Genomic DNA, 13,398 nt, shown 5'->3' on the forward strand with positions numbered 1-13,398 from the left:
CAGAGGATCCACACTGCAGGGGATGTGCCCTCATCACCACTGGCCACGCCTCATTGTTCTGAGGCCCACGATGTATATGTGCTTCTTCAGCTCCCTTACATTCCAGTAGTTGTGTAATGAGAGAGAAAAGAGAGCTAACATTAACCTAGCTCTACAGGTAATTACAGGATACAATGGCTTGGTGAATCCTTTGCAATCCTTCTGAGCCTTGAAACACCTTCTGTACAATTTTTTTTTATGCAAAGGCCTGCTCTTTTCATTGTGCATACAACGTGATTGCTGATTTGACACTGCAGGCTACACTGGTTTTATGAAGGATTAAATGCCACCTGAGACATATTTATCCTAAATAAATCACAAACGGTAAACTGCAGCATGTCAGTGTCAACACCCAGGACTGTGGCAGAAAGGTTAGCTATACAGGACTAAGCACAGTTAAGAATTAGCATCCAGGCTGGGGACCACAGGCTATAGCAAACAGGAGAGACGATCAGGAAGAAATATTCCCACTGAAAAACATCCCCCTATCTGCTTTTTTTTTTTTCTACCATGCATGAGGAGCTCGGAGAGGGACATCACTTTGTAAAGGTCACCTTTATTCTGACAACACACGGGAGTTGCTCCTGTCACTGTTTGCTGAAGACAGCGTTGAAGAGGAGCAGAGAGCCACCCTGCCATTTTTAAGAAACAGGAGCAAGTCATACCCAGTTAATTATGAATAGTGATGTCAAACCTGAATTTTTACCTTGTATTTTTTGGAGGGGCAGCTGCATCAAGGGAGATGCCCTCGGATGGAGGGACTCAGACTTTGGCTCTGAGGATGATGTTGGGGTGGGGGTGGGGGTTCATTTCCAGGCTGACCTCTCAGGAAGGTGTAAACGGGACTTTTATTTAAGCCAAAAATGGTACTATTTTCTCTTCCTTTTCTTCTTCTGTTCTTCCCAATCTTTAGAGACAAACCATGATAGAATATGCTATTGTCACCCTGGGCCATGGGCCAACATTCAGAAAGCAGCCCCAGACTGCAGGAGATGGTGCCGACCCCAGCACACTCGACGTGGGCAGAGGAGGCCGAGAAGCGTGTGAGACGAAAAGCGAGTTCTCCAATTTTGACAGCTGCCCACTGGTTGGCTGCTGGAAAGAAAGTATTATCATTATCTTTTAATACTATACTTTTATTTCAAAGGAAAGACAACCAGAACAAAAACAACCTTTACACTTGGGGGAGGGGATTATTTTACAATTTTGGAAAAGGAAGAGGAGCAGTGGCATCAAGAAACAAGTCAGTGGACGTGAACTTGCAACCCCAGTTGCAATGACCCGACATGAAGGGGACAGTACTGCCGGGGCCAGGCCATAGGGCATGGCCTTCTGTTACTAACGTGTGATGTCAGCTCTCTCACATGGACATAAACCACAAATAAATCCTGTGCAAAAGATAGCAATATGAAGAAACATTTATTATGAATGCAAAATACTGATGCAAACAACATTTTCCAGAATGCACATTTCATATAGTCTTTATTGTATGAAACTAAGTCAAAACGAGAAGCATTGGGTTTTCTTAACCAAGGTTTATTTCAATTGAATATAAATGTCGAGGCTTTTCTTAACCATAGGCTTAAGAAGGAATCTTTTAAGCAGAAGCAAACAGAGCAATGAACACACCTACACTGTCTGAAGGGGAGGAAATCCATACTGAAATGAACTAACAGGCAGCCTTTGGTTTGGGGACACTCATCCTAAAATTTCCCCCAAAATGAAGGGAAGTGGACTGCTTCAACACGGTAATATATGTAGCTGCAAGTTTAACCAAATAGATAATAAAATGTTAAAACAGCGACATGCTGGACTGTGAGGGCCGCCATGTCTCAAGCCACAAGATACACTGTGGTCACTTTTTTCACCGCAAGGGCACAATCCTTTCAAAACTGAAATGGGAAAACATTTATGAGGGAAAGAAACAGAAAAAAACTTAGCTTCTCCTCAGCACAATGGAGAGAAGAGAGGAAAGAGCATCGACAGAGGGACGAAACGTAAACAAGCCTGTCCCACGCGGCCCACCCCGTGTGCAGCCGGGCTCCCCACTGCTAGCCCGAGGGGCAGTGCGCAGTCAGCAGTGGACATCACCAGCCTGGGGCGGTTCCTGCTCCTTGGACGTGCCATCATCACCGTCCTGAAGGCTTTGCAGACACCCTCCAGGGAGCACAGGCTGTGTGTGCGTGTTTTTCCAAGTCCGCCCAGTGCCGAGTGGCTGTGTTCTGGCCTCAGGCTTCGTGGAGTTCGCTGCTCTCTCTTTGGCTCTGGATGACCGTGGCTGCCGGGGCGCCCTCCTGGGTGTATATGACCATACTAGTCAGCTGGTCCGCTCCACTCGGGACCACGGCCCCGGCCTGCAGGATCTCCTGGGGGCCGGCCGTCTCTATCACAGTGTGTGAGTACACACCCGGCTCGTCCTGCACCCCTGGGGGCAGTTCTGTCACAATGTAATGAGTTGCCCCCTCAGGAAAATTGCCACCGGACTCCTGGACCATGGCCTGGACCAGCTCCTCCGTCACGATGATCTGCGAGATCTCGCCGTCGGACTCGGCAAGGTCCACGTGCTGGCTGTGGGTCTCGGCTTCCTGCATAATGATCTGGGAGCCTTCCCGGGCCAGCATGTGCACCGTGCCCTCCTCGTTCACAATGACCTGTGTAACGCCGTCCTTCATGAGCTGGCCAGCTGCTGCCGAGTCGCAGACGGCGAACTGCAGCACGCCCTGCACCACCTTCTTGAAGGCCACCTGGGCGCGCTCCTGTGACGCCATCACGGCTGAGGGCCGCACCACCTGGGTTAGCACCTCCACAGGCTCCCCGGCCGGGCCGTCCTGCACATCATGGAACATGTGGATCTCTGGGGCCGTGGGCGGGGCCACAGCGGGAGCCGCCTCCTGCCCCGGCAGCTGGACCAGCACGTCTCTGGGGCCCGCCCTGCCTTTTTCCTCCGCAGCGGCCTGGCCTTCTGCCCCTCCCAGCTCGGTCACCGCGCACAGCAGGGCGTCTAAGGCGGAGGCCGCGTCTGGCGGGTGGACACTGGCCTCAGCCAGGTCTAGAATCTCCTGCTTGGTCACCTGCTGAATCACGGCCCCGCCAGGGCTGAGGGGCTCGTCCATGCCGTTGCCATCCATGGAGCCTCCCACGACCACCACCTGGGCAGCCCCATCGGCCAGTTGCTCTGGCAGGACCGGCCCCGGCGCCCCGCTGCCCACTGGAGGCCCGCTCTGACCAGCGGTGATAACCTGCCCGTCCTCCGTGATGTGCACCACCCGGGCCACCTGGCCGGCCAGCGCCAGCGTCTGCAGCGTGGCTGCGGCCGTCTCCTCCACGGAAGCGTCCAGGGCGAACTCCCCGTCGTAGCCCTGTATGATGATGACCTGCTGGACGGGTTCGGGCGGCGCCGCCTGCCTCCTGCTGCTCCGCAGGGGCCTGTCCTTCACGGGAGACTCCTCTGCCAGCGCGGCCGCCGTGAAGGGGCTGTCCGTCCCCACGAAGGTGGCTCCTTGGCCCTTTAGACGGCACTCGTAGGACTTGGACACAATGCCTGGGGAAAAAGGGGCCAGTTAGAGCCTAGGAAAATGACTTTTAGGCTTAAAAGCAAGGCGGTTCTTCTGCAGAAGCTTTAAAACTTCAACAGAAACACCCCTGACCCACTATGCACAGCTGCCGGCTCCCGAAGTCAGCTCCTTCGAGGCGGCAGCTGCTGGACTCTGACTGCGGCTCCAGGCCAAGGGTGAACACAGAAGGTGGAGGCTGGGAGCAGGCGTTTCCAGTGCAGTCTCATCAACCAGGGGTCGGTTCCAGTTCCCATGGAGGGAATGTGGTCAACTCCCCTTGGTTAGTTACTCTCAGTTCTAACAAGAGACTCAGTTGCTGTGGGTAGTGAAATCAGAAACAGTCAGTAGCAGTACCTTCTAGGCCAAAGGAAATCTTTTCTTAATGTCCAAATACTAGACACAGTACGTTTGTTTATTCAACAAAAAGAAGGAAAGCCTTGCATAATAAACAGTAAAACCGGTCATCCATAAACACAGCTGCAAGTGTTTGAGCACCTACTATGTGTTAGGCCCTAAGCTCAGGAGCAGAGGTGACCAGCCTGCCAGGGTGTCTTGGGTGCCGAGCCCTGGGCACCCAGCACAGGCGCATGGGCTCCGTGGCCAAGGCTCAGAGGGAGGGGCTCCTCAGCCGGGACCCAGGGGAGCAGACAGCCCAGAACCGTGTGCATAGCCTCGCCAGCCACGAGAGCTGATTCCACTTTGCAGTGAGACATTTGGGAAAGCACCCGGCATGCAGCCAACATTCAGCAAAGAGGTGTTTGTTGAATGACTTAAGGACCACATAAGGTGAGAACTACTGCAGGAGAGAATAAACACACTCCTGCTCTGGGAAAGAACGTTTAGCAAGATGAACAGAGGAAACCACATTCAGAGCCTGCCTGGAGGGACAGGAACATCCAGGTTCTCCCTCAGGGCTGGGAGGGGGTCAGAGCCTAAAGCTAGAGCAGCATGGGGCCAGGCAGAGACTGGGGTGTCTGAGGAAACCCAGCAGTCTGGGTGGCTGGGGGGCTTTTCAGGGATTAGATGGCTCAGCCCAGACCGGAATCCCTCGGGGCCTCCCTTAACAGGAGGCACTAAGGCCCAAGGGCCACAGTCTGTGGACAGAAGACACATGTGGAATGTTTTTACACAGGAAAGAAAAATAAGTGCATCTATTTTAGGCTGTGATGAAGGGTACAGCATTTATTATCAGACTACCAGTCCCAAATTCCTCTTAGTGAAAGCTGTAATTGTTTCAGAAAAGGCAGAGATGAGCCCTTGGGACAAGGGATCAGGGTAGGCCTGGGGACAGAACCTGCAGGCTGCTGGCATGTACGCCCACTGGTCGGTCTCATCACGCAGCAACGTCCTTCTCAGGCTGGGTCTGTGGTCTGGACACCTGCCCAGGAAGGCAGAGCAGCCCTAAAAGGCCTGGGGTTGCCAACCGATGGAGAGCTTCAGGCCCACCTTACAGATCCCAGCTGTAGCCTGAGCTGCCTCTTGCTACAGAAAGAAGGCTCTGGCCACAGAACTGAAGGTGGGAGGGAAGGAGGCCGGAGAGAGCGGGAGGCAGGGTGTGTGCACACCTGTCACCCAGCGCCATCTGTGATGCTTGTCTAATAACTTGACAGGGGAAAGTATGAGTGAAAATTGTAGTCTTTAGTTGCACAAAAAAAAAGACTCTTTAAAAAGAGCTCCTGTTTTCTCCTTTAAACACTTAATTTTCTATGTTTCTTATTATCACCTCCATTCCTCCTACATAAGAGAATGATCTATAAATGATCTATAATATTTCTTTCTCTTGATGGCAACCACATTTTAAAAATATTCTTCTTTTCTGTCCTTAATGTAGTACTTCTTTAGAAAAAGGATTAAGAAGTGTTACATTATCATTGCTAACATCCCTTAAAAGTAAGACAATTTTGCTTCCCATGTTGGTGCTACTCAGAAAGCATTGCTTTCAAAAGAGTCCTCTACGTCAGCCATTTCTGTAAACAAAGATTAGGACCACTTACGTTTATTCTTTCTCAGAGAATTTTCTAGAGCATGACTCTTAAAAAGATCATCGAATCATAGACTCAGAGGTCAGGAAAAGACCTGGGGGTCACCAGGACCACCTCTGGGGCAGATCCTCCCACGTACCCATTCGGCAAACACAGAACACTATGCTGGGCAGCTGCTGCCCAGGCTCAGGCAGGCAGTGCTGGGGGAGCCAGGCCTGGCCATGCCCGCGCCACCCAGGCTGACGTAAACTATAGCATCTTAAAAGTTGTTCAAACCTTCCCAGAGGAGGGTTCAATGTGTCGCTGATCCCAGCTAAATGACCTCCCCGACTACAGTGTGCCTCTGCTCTCTCTTGTTCACTCTCCCAGGACAGTGGGGACAAGGGGGACGGTGAGAGCAGGCTCCCGCCAGCTCTGACAGAGGCGTCCAGTGGCAAGCAGTGATGGGCGCCCATATGGGGGCCTGGCAGCAGACGGCTGAGGGCCAAGGTTTCCACTCTGGGGCTCAGAGTGACTCTCCAGGGGCTCAGCAGACTCACCAGGGGTTACGTGAGCGGATGGACAGTTGTGCGGAATCAAGGTGGTGTTCCGACCCAGCTGCCCAGCATTGTGCTGGCTTCAGAGATCTTCCCCCACCCTTCCCCTAGTCACTCTCAGGCTTTACAAAAGGAACATACGCTCCTCATCAGAGACCCTCAGGAGGATTAAAGGGCAGAAGATCAGCATGAGATGAGGTTAAACCTCTCAGATCCTAGAAGGAAAGGACTGAACCACTGTCTGTGTGTTTTAACCTAACCTTGTGGGTGCATTCTGAACTTCAATTCTCCTGAATTTCTCTCCTCCAAGAGGTCAGAAGCGGGCTTGGTGCTGGCACAGAAGACCTGACCCGAAGGGCGGGCACTTCACGGGCTCCGACACCTCCATGTGTGCCGGGGTAGCAGCGGCTGGGTGTGTTCCATCACTGCTCAATTTGCCATCCATGTGGACCCCAAGACCTTCTGTCTACTGTTCCTGCCAAAGCCTCCCTGGTATGCCTGCAGCTCTTCTCCTACCCTCGGCTTTACTACCTGGATGGAAATTTCACGTGCCTGCATCACACTGAACCTGATCCAGTTTGTTTCTGTCCGTTCTCTAATTCTAAGGTTGTTTTTGCTTTAGAGTTTGGAAAAAAGAAATAGGGATGTATGGAATTCCTGTCGTGGTGCTGCGGAAACGAATCCGACTAGGAACCATGAAGTTGCGAGTTCGATCCCTGGCCTTGCTCAGTGGGTTAAGGTTCGATCCCTGGCCTTGCTGTGAGCTGTGGTTATAGGTCGCAGAAGTGACTCGGATCTGGTGTTGCTGTGGCTGTGGTGTAGGCCGGTGGCTATAGCTCTGATTCGACCCCTAGCCTAGGACCCTCTGTATACCACAGGTGTGGCCCTAAAAAAAAGACAAAAAAAAATAGGGATATAAAACATAAAGAAGGCAGCCTTCAAATCATGCTCCCTCCCCAAATGACTACAGCGAAGGACACCTTGCCCTTAGCTTGAAGAAAGAGGAACTCTGTGGCTGGAAAAGAACATAGATCCCCACCCCCACCCCCGTTCTCTGGTGTCTCTGAGAGAAAGGCTACCTGCCTGGTCCCAGGAAGTCCCTTCCTTTGCCTGCCACTGGACGAGAATCTCCTGGGTGTAGGTTTATCCTCTGAATCCCTTGCAGTGCTGATAGTTATGCTATTCTGAGCCACTTACTGAATTTATTTGAATCCAGAGGTGGGTGAAGCCACTTCCAGACCATTAACGTAAACTACATGGGTAAACAGGGCTGTTACCGCAGGGTGTGATGAGGCTCAACAATACTGGCGTCCTAACCTCGGCTCAACGCAGGCCCGGCTGTTCCATCACAGCCCATAAATGCAAGTGCAGGTCCATCTTTGATTCAGCAATTTAATAACTTCGAGTGCTGTCAGTACTGCTTTGAAAAATAGCACCTATAAAATGTAACAGCCTCAATCAGATTGAAAAAGATTCACCCACTGAAGATTCTTCCATTTCACCCATAATGAATTAATGTTGAGCGATGTAGAAGTTCAAGTGTCATTTAAACTAATGTGAATCTCTACTGTAACTTGAAATTCGAACCAGGCTATGACCAAGAATTTACTGGGCACATCAACTTCAATTTTTGAGATCTTTCCAGTAAATATGAACTGAAGCTCACCAATGCAAATGGCCAAGTGGGTACAGTATCCGGAACCCAGGAAGTTCATACAGCTTTTATCTTCAACTACCTTGTCACCGTTATTGCTCCAAATTTGCACAAATCTTTAACTGGAGCGTGGATGCCCAACATAATATTTGTATTACACTTGATATTTCTCAAAGACAGCATCAGATTTCAGCATGCTAATAGTAGCTAATCAAACAGCGTGTCTAAATCAGTCTTTTTCGGATCTGTTTCCAAGAGGACGATAAGTAGTAGCTTTGCGTAGAAGGTGCATCTGCAGTTAAAATGCAGCCTCGTGCCTATTTATGAAATCCCACCTCACTGCTGGTTTGCTTTCATGAGTACAGAGATATTTTACTGCCTTCTCATAGCTAAATGCATTGAAAGTTTACCACTTGGTTGAGATGAAAAGGTTTTTTTTTTTTTTTTTTTTTTGAGGGGATTGAATATTTGTTTTCGGGGAGATGCTTTCTAATTAGGCTCACTTCTCCAGAAGATCATTACGGAATACTTTCCTTCTTACTTGTCCCTTTTGAACAGAACATCCCCAGAGTTGAAACACACAAACTCCATCATGCAGGAGTGGAGGGGTTAAGCTTGAGGGACTCACCCCTCCTCAACCCCCAAACCGGGCAAATGGCTCTGTTTTGCTGTCTGCCATGCTCCTGGGAAGCTACAAAAAGGGTTGAGTACCTGCCTACTTCCTTTTTGCGTGTGTGTTATTCTTTCGTTACTGTCATCATTTTTTCCCTCACAGAATAAATACCTTATGCTTTTGTTAAGCTTACATTTAATTAAAATGTACAGAATTTGTGCAGTAAACTCGAATGAAACAAATAAAACAAGGCCCCCTCTCTTGAAGGCATACGTTGTGAATGAAAAATGTCATTACAGACTAAAAAATTTTGCAGTAAACAGGGCCTACAGAGAGAAGTTTCCCCTGTAATGACATCCATAAAATACACAAATGGCACTTTTAGTACCATCCTGAATATGGCATTTTCTGTGCTCTACACACAATCTAAATGGTTTGATCATAGAGCATAATACTCCATTGGGTTTATAGAACAATCAATGTTCCATAAAATGATGTATTTATCCAATAGTAGGCTCAGCAGTTACTGGCGTATGACATTGCAGGACAGAGGCTGGGCTCCTTGGCGGCACACACGCGGGCTGTAAAACTTACCTAACCCACTCCAACAACTTCATCTCATCTGCGTCAAGTAATTTGTTGAAGCCTCAGCTTGGCTTAAAAAAAACTTGTAATAAAAATTCATAGAATTTTCAGGAGAATGAAAGCCGATGACAATAGAAAGGTCACATTGTGTCTCCACTAAAGGGGTCAAAGGTCGCTGGCAGTTCTAAAACTGAAAGTAGATTTCATGCATCGCGTAGCAGATAAAGATGGCATTAAAACGATGTGTGCGGGTGCACTGCAGACTGCGTTGGGGAAGCCTGCGCTAATACTCGATGTGGGCCACTCTGCCGCCACCAGCCAGCATTTATTGTAAATTTCTAAGCTTCTCCTGAAACAGTATTACACATTTATGTGCTGCTAGGTTATGTCTCAGATACCGGGTGTGGTTTGGATTTTATATTTTAGGAGGGCACTAAGCTTGAAAACGCTAGCCTGGCTCATTGTCACAATGAAAGCCTCTCGAATATGATGCGATTAGAAAAGGAAAGCTTTTCATATAAAAACTTGGGGCACACATGACATTGTGATTCTTGAGCCTCGTATAATTTTTCTCAACTTCAGTTTTAAGATGTAATTTTAACAAGAATGTTAAGAAATCATACTTAATGTCTATTAAAATGAAACAATATTAACAGATTATGCTAATAAATTAGAGCCATATTTTAATGTCACCAAAGCTTATAAGTTTCTCAAGTGAAAGCAGGAAAAATGACAAATTAAAATTCAACGAAATATAACCTTTTAGAAATTTCAAAGCTAGGAATAAATTATTCTTATAATAGCAGTCACCAATAGTATGGCCAGTCAAATCGATATCGATGATTGTGCCATAATGTATTCATTTGGGGGACAATAATAATTACTGATATTCCTGCAGAAGGCCCCCGAGAGTGCCCCCTGCAGCCTCACGGCCCTGCAGGAAACCCCGGCTGAGTCCTGTGGGAGAGTCTAGTCTGGCCCACGATCACAGCAGGTTAGAGACTAAAGTGACAATTTCGCCTTTTTTTTTGAGAGAACAAAGGACAGTCAGTACCTTACATCTATTATTTTCAAGGGTTAAATAGAAATGCATTCTGGTCTGTGTGAATAAAATTCACACACAAATTAGAAATTGAGGTTACTGGAGATACAAAATTAAAATTATCCTCAGGCGTGTGCAATGTGAAAGCTAGGCTAGTGAGAGCTGTTGCAGAGCCCAGGCCTGTGCTGGTCATCCTGCAACCTGCCTGCTGTGCACCGGCCTGAGGATGTGTTAAATACACCACAACACAATAGTCTGAAGGCGTTCGGCTAAGAATCTATTTATACCACAAATAAACACCAAGGTCTATGTTACAGTTACGATAAAAGCCATTGCTCTGTCCACGATTCCGTGAAGGCCACTGTTTTATAAGAACAGGCGAGGAAAATTGTTTTCTGTGAAACCTGAAGTCCACATCATTTCTGAGGGAATCTTCAGCATAAGTTCAAACATATAATTTGATAGGACACCCCGTGTGATTGTTACTGAAAGGGTATGTACAGTAAGCCAGGACACAGACTGAGGAAACAGAAGTCTTATCTCCATTGTCATTAGTTCTACATTTAGAACTAGGAGCGACTGAAGATAATCATATAAGACCCCTGAAAGAAATTCTAGCGTATTCAGGAAGAATCAAGAATGAATTTTATCTCAAGTTAGAAATACATGATTGATCAGGTTTCTAACTTTGCCACCAAGAGTCTCCATGGGCCTCGATATTTCCAGGGGCACTGAAGAGTGACAAAGAATAAAAGACAATATTTTACCTTTAAAGTCACAAACCCTAAGAAATTTTGTATTAGGTATATATTATCATTTCCGTACAGGGAGTTCCAGTGGGAGCCACACACACAAATCTCACTCAGGAAGGTAAGCCCTTTAAGAGTCTCTTGGCAGGCTTGTGGGGACGGTCGTAGGGGGAAGGGGTGTTAACTGCGTCTCTGCTGCCACAGAGCCCGTGGGTGGTGCGGACAGACCAGGATGTGGCCAGAGAACTTTGGAAATTTGACTCATGTGACAGAAACCATGTCTTCTTGTGTTTCACAGGGGTGATAAAATGGGACTTTAGACTGTAGAGTGCTGTTATCTTGTCATTTACCCACAAAGAGCACTTCTTCAAAACAGCCCCTCAGAGGTCTTAAGTCTTGGGTGGAACAAGCTAGGGAGGGGTCAGTGCACTTGGCGTCTGGTACATGTTCTGGAGGGCAAGACAAGGCCGCCCTAGGCTGCTGGGCGGGGCCTGTCTGGGGCATGTGTCCCCTAGGGGTGCCCAGGCTGATTCCACACCTGTGAACCTCACCCGTGCGGTGCTGGTGGTAACAGCTGACAAAGGTTAAGAGGCACACACACCCTTGCATTTGGAGAACTCAGGAGCTTGAACAAGTTGTGGGATTTGAGGCCGGCAGCATTTCTGAAGGCCTTGCAGATAACCAGCAGCCCTGTCTGTTTGAGGCAAAGCCACCTCTGTCTGATGGAGACGTTAACTCAAGTCAACATTGACATTCTTTTTTGCATTATGGAATCAGAAAATTAGGAAGCCCAACGACCTTTTCCTAAATGTCCTTTGACAGTCTTATAAACGCCCCCGTACAGATAACACAATATTAGGAGACAAGGCCTATTTTTCAAAAGTCGGAAACATCACACACACTTTAAAAGGTAAAATTATGCAAATAAGGGTTGTCCATAGGCCCTGCTCTAACAAGGTCGCTTCATAGGCTAAAGGCAGATTACACCTGTCTCCTTTGTTTTTCTGGCAAACCCTATTAAAGTTCACGTTCATTTTCATAGGCGTGTTTGGATTTCCTGTGTCTTATGGCATCTTCCTACTTTTCCTGAAGAAGTGAGAGGAAACAGACATTGTGTCCGTTGCAAACTCTTCTCTGTGAAGGTAAAAAGCCAACCTCTCCTCAGCCACGGCACCGGGGCACCATTAAAATCAAATTCACAGCTCCCAGAACCCGCAGCTGGGTAAAAGCTCACTGTTAGTATTTTAATTATCAGCAAGGCTTCTGGAGGCCTAACATCTGCTCACAGCTGAGCAACGGCAGCTGCCGGTGTGCACTGCAAACAATGAGAGTTTCTTCCCCACATTTTAAGCGCATCATCTGCCCTGAGCACATGTTGGCTACGTGCCTCTGGTGGCCAGGAATCTGGTAAGGCCAACCTCTGTGTCCAGGGAGGTGAGAGTCCAGTGCGGGGGTCGCGCAGCATTGCACGCTCCATGGGGCTGCATCAGGAGAGGACTTGAAGGTTTGTCTAGGGCGCAGCACTGTGTAAACAGATGTAAGTGTCACTTTCAGATGGGCAGGCTCCCAGCCCCGAGCACGTGCTGTTGGACTGACACCTGTGTGAGGGGTCCTCGGCATGGAACAGTGATTCACACACAGGAAATAGGGCAAAGTTGCATCTGTGGGGTCAGGTGGTACAAGGACACCATGCATGGACCCCCCCCCCCACATGTTTTGTGGGGAAAGGTTCAAATCATCACAAGTGACCAAAACTCAGGAGCTCCCGTAAGGAGCCTGGTGACACTAACAAGCACTGCCTGGGGCTCCCAAGGTCACACGGCTGGCTGCTCACCAGGAATAACCTTCAAGGACCTTAGGAAAGAAAGACCCAGAGCTCCTGCCTTGTGTTCCCCAGGTCATACCAGAAAGGCCCTGGCCTGGCACTGCGGGGGCTGCGGGGGCTGCAGGGGCAGCTGGGCAGCTCGGCCAAGCACAGAGATGAGGGGAGAGGGCTGCGCCTTTCTACCTTCCCCCTGCCCCTGACCACACTAGCTTGCAGACCCTCGTCTTGGGACCAGAGGAGGCACAGCCGATCAGGAGTGAGTAAGGACTCCTGTGCCACCAATCAGCACCAACCATTTGATGGCATCATGAATGTCACTTGGTAGCTTCTCGTCATGACTACTTTATGAAATTTAAAAATTTTATGCTTCATCAAATGTCAGGTTTTTGTGTTTTCTTGAAACCTACACATGTACTCACGTTTGTACACACACACTTGCACGTGCACAAGCACAGTTTGCATTGTTCTAAGCACTGCCATATCCTCATGCAAATGAGGTGATGCCTTGGGACACTGTGACTGACAGGCTGGCAACATGGATATCAAGGAACAGAGACAAGCCCTGCTCTCTGGGGGTTATCCATGCACCCCAGATCCTCTCCGGGGGCCTCACCTGACAAAGGACACATACTCCACCTTGGCTGGAATAGAAGTTTGCAGACCCAAGGCTCAAGCAATGCCTGTTAATTCTTTAACAGGAGTCAACGTTTTCAAGGGGTTGGCTATTTCGGTCACTGCAACAGCTCTTCAGTCTCTGAGAACAGAGTCCTTATCCCAGCAACTCTTTTCTCTTGCCTAGAACCTCGGACAAAGTCACTT

At 48.7% G+C, this 13,398-nt stretch overlaps 1 protein-coding gene across 1 annotated transcript in view; it reads right to left on the reverse strand.

Moving 5' to 3' along the window:
• Positions 1–1,441: 1,441 nt before the first annotated feature.
• ZNF407 (zinc finger protein 407) overlaps positions 1,442–13,398 on the reverse strand; it is a 422,314-nt gene continuing 410,357 nt past the window's right edge. Inside the window, exon 9 of the mRNA XM_047766947.1 lies at positions 1,442–3,580. Coding sequence (XP_047622903.1) covers positions 2,268–3,580 — 1,313 coding nt within the window. The 3' untranslated portion in view covers positions 1,442–2,267. The remainder of the gene's footprint in view (positions 3,581–13,398) is intronic.

Source organism: Phacochoerus africanus, chromosome 2, assembly GCF_016906955.1.
Source record: "Phacochoerus africanus isolate WHEZ1 chromosome 2, ROS_Pafr_v1, whole genome shotgun sequence".
Classification (NCBI taxonomy): domain Eukaryota; kingdom Metazoa; phylum Chordata; class Mammalia; order Artiodactyla; family Suidae; genus Phacochoerus; species Phacochoerus africanus.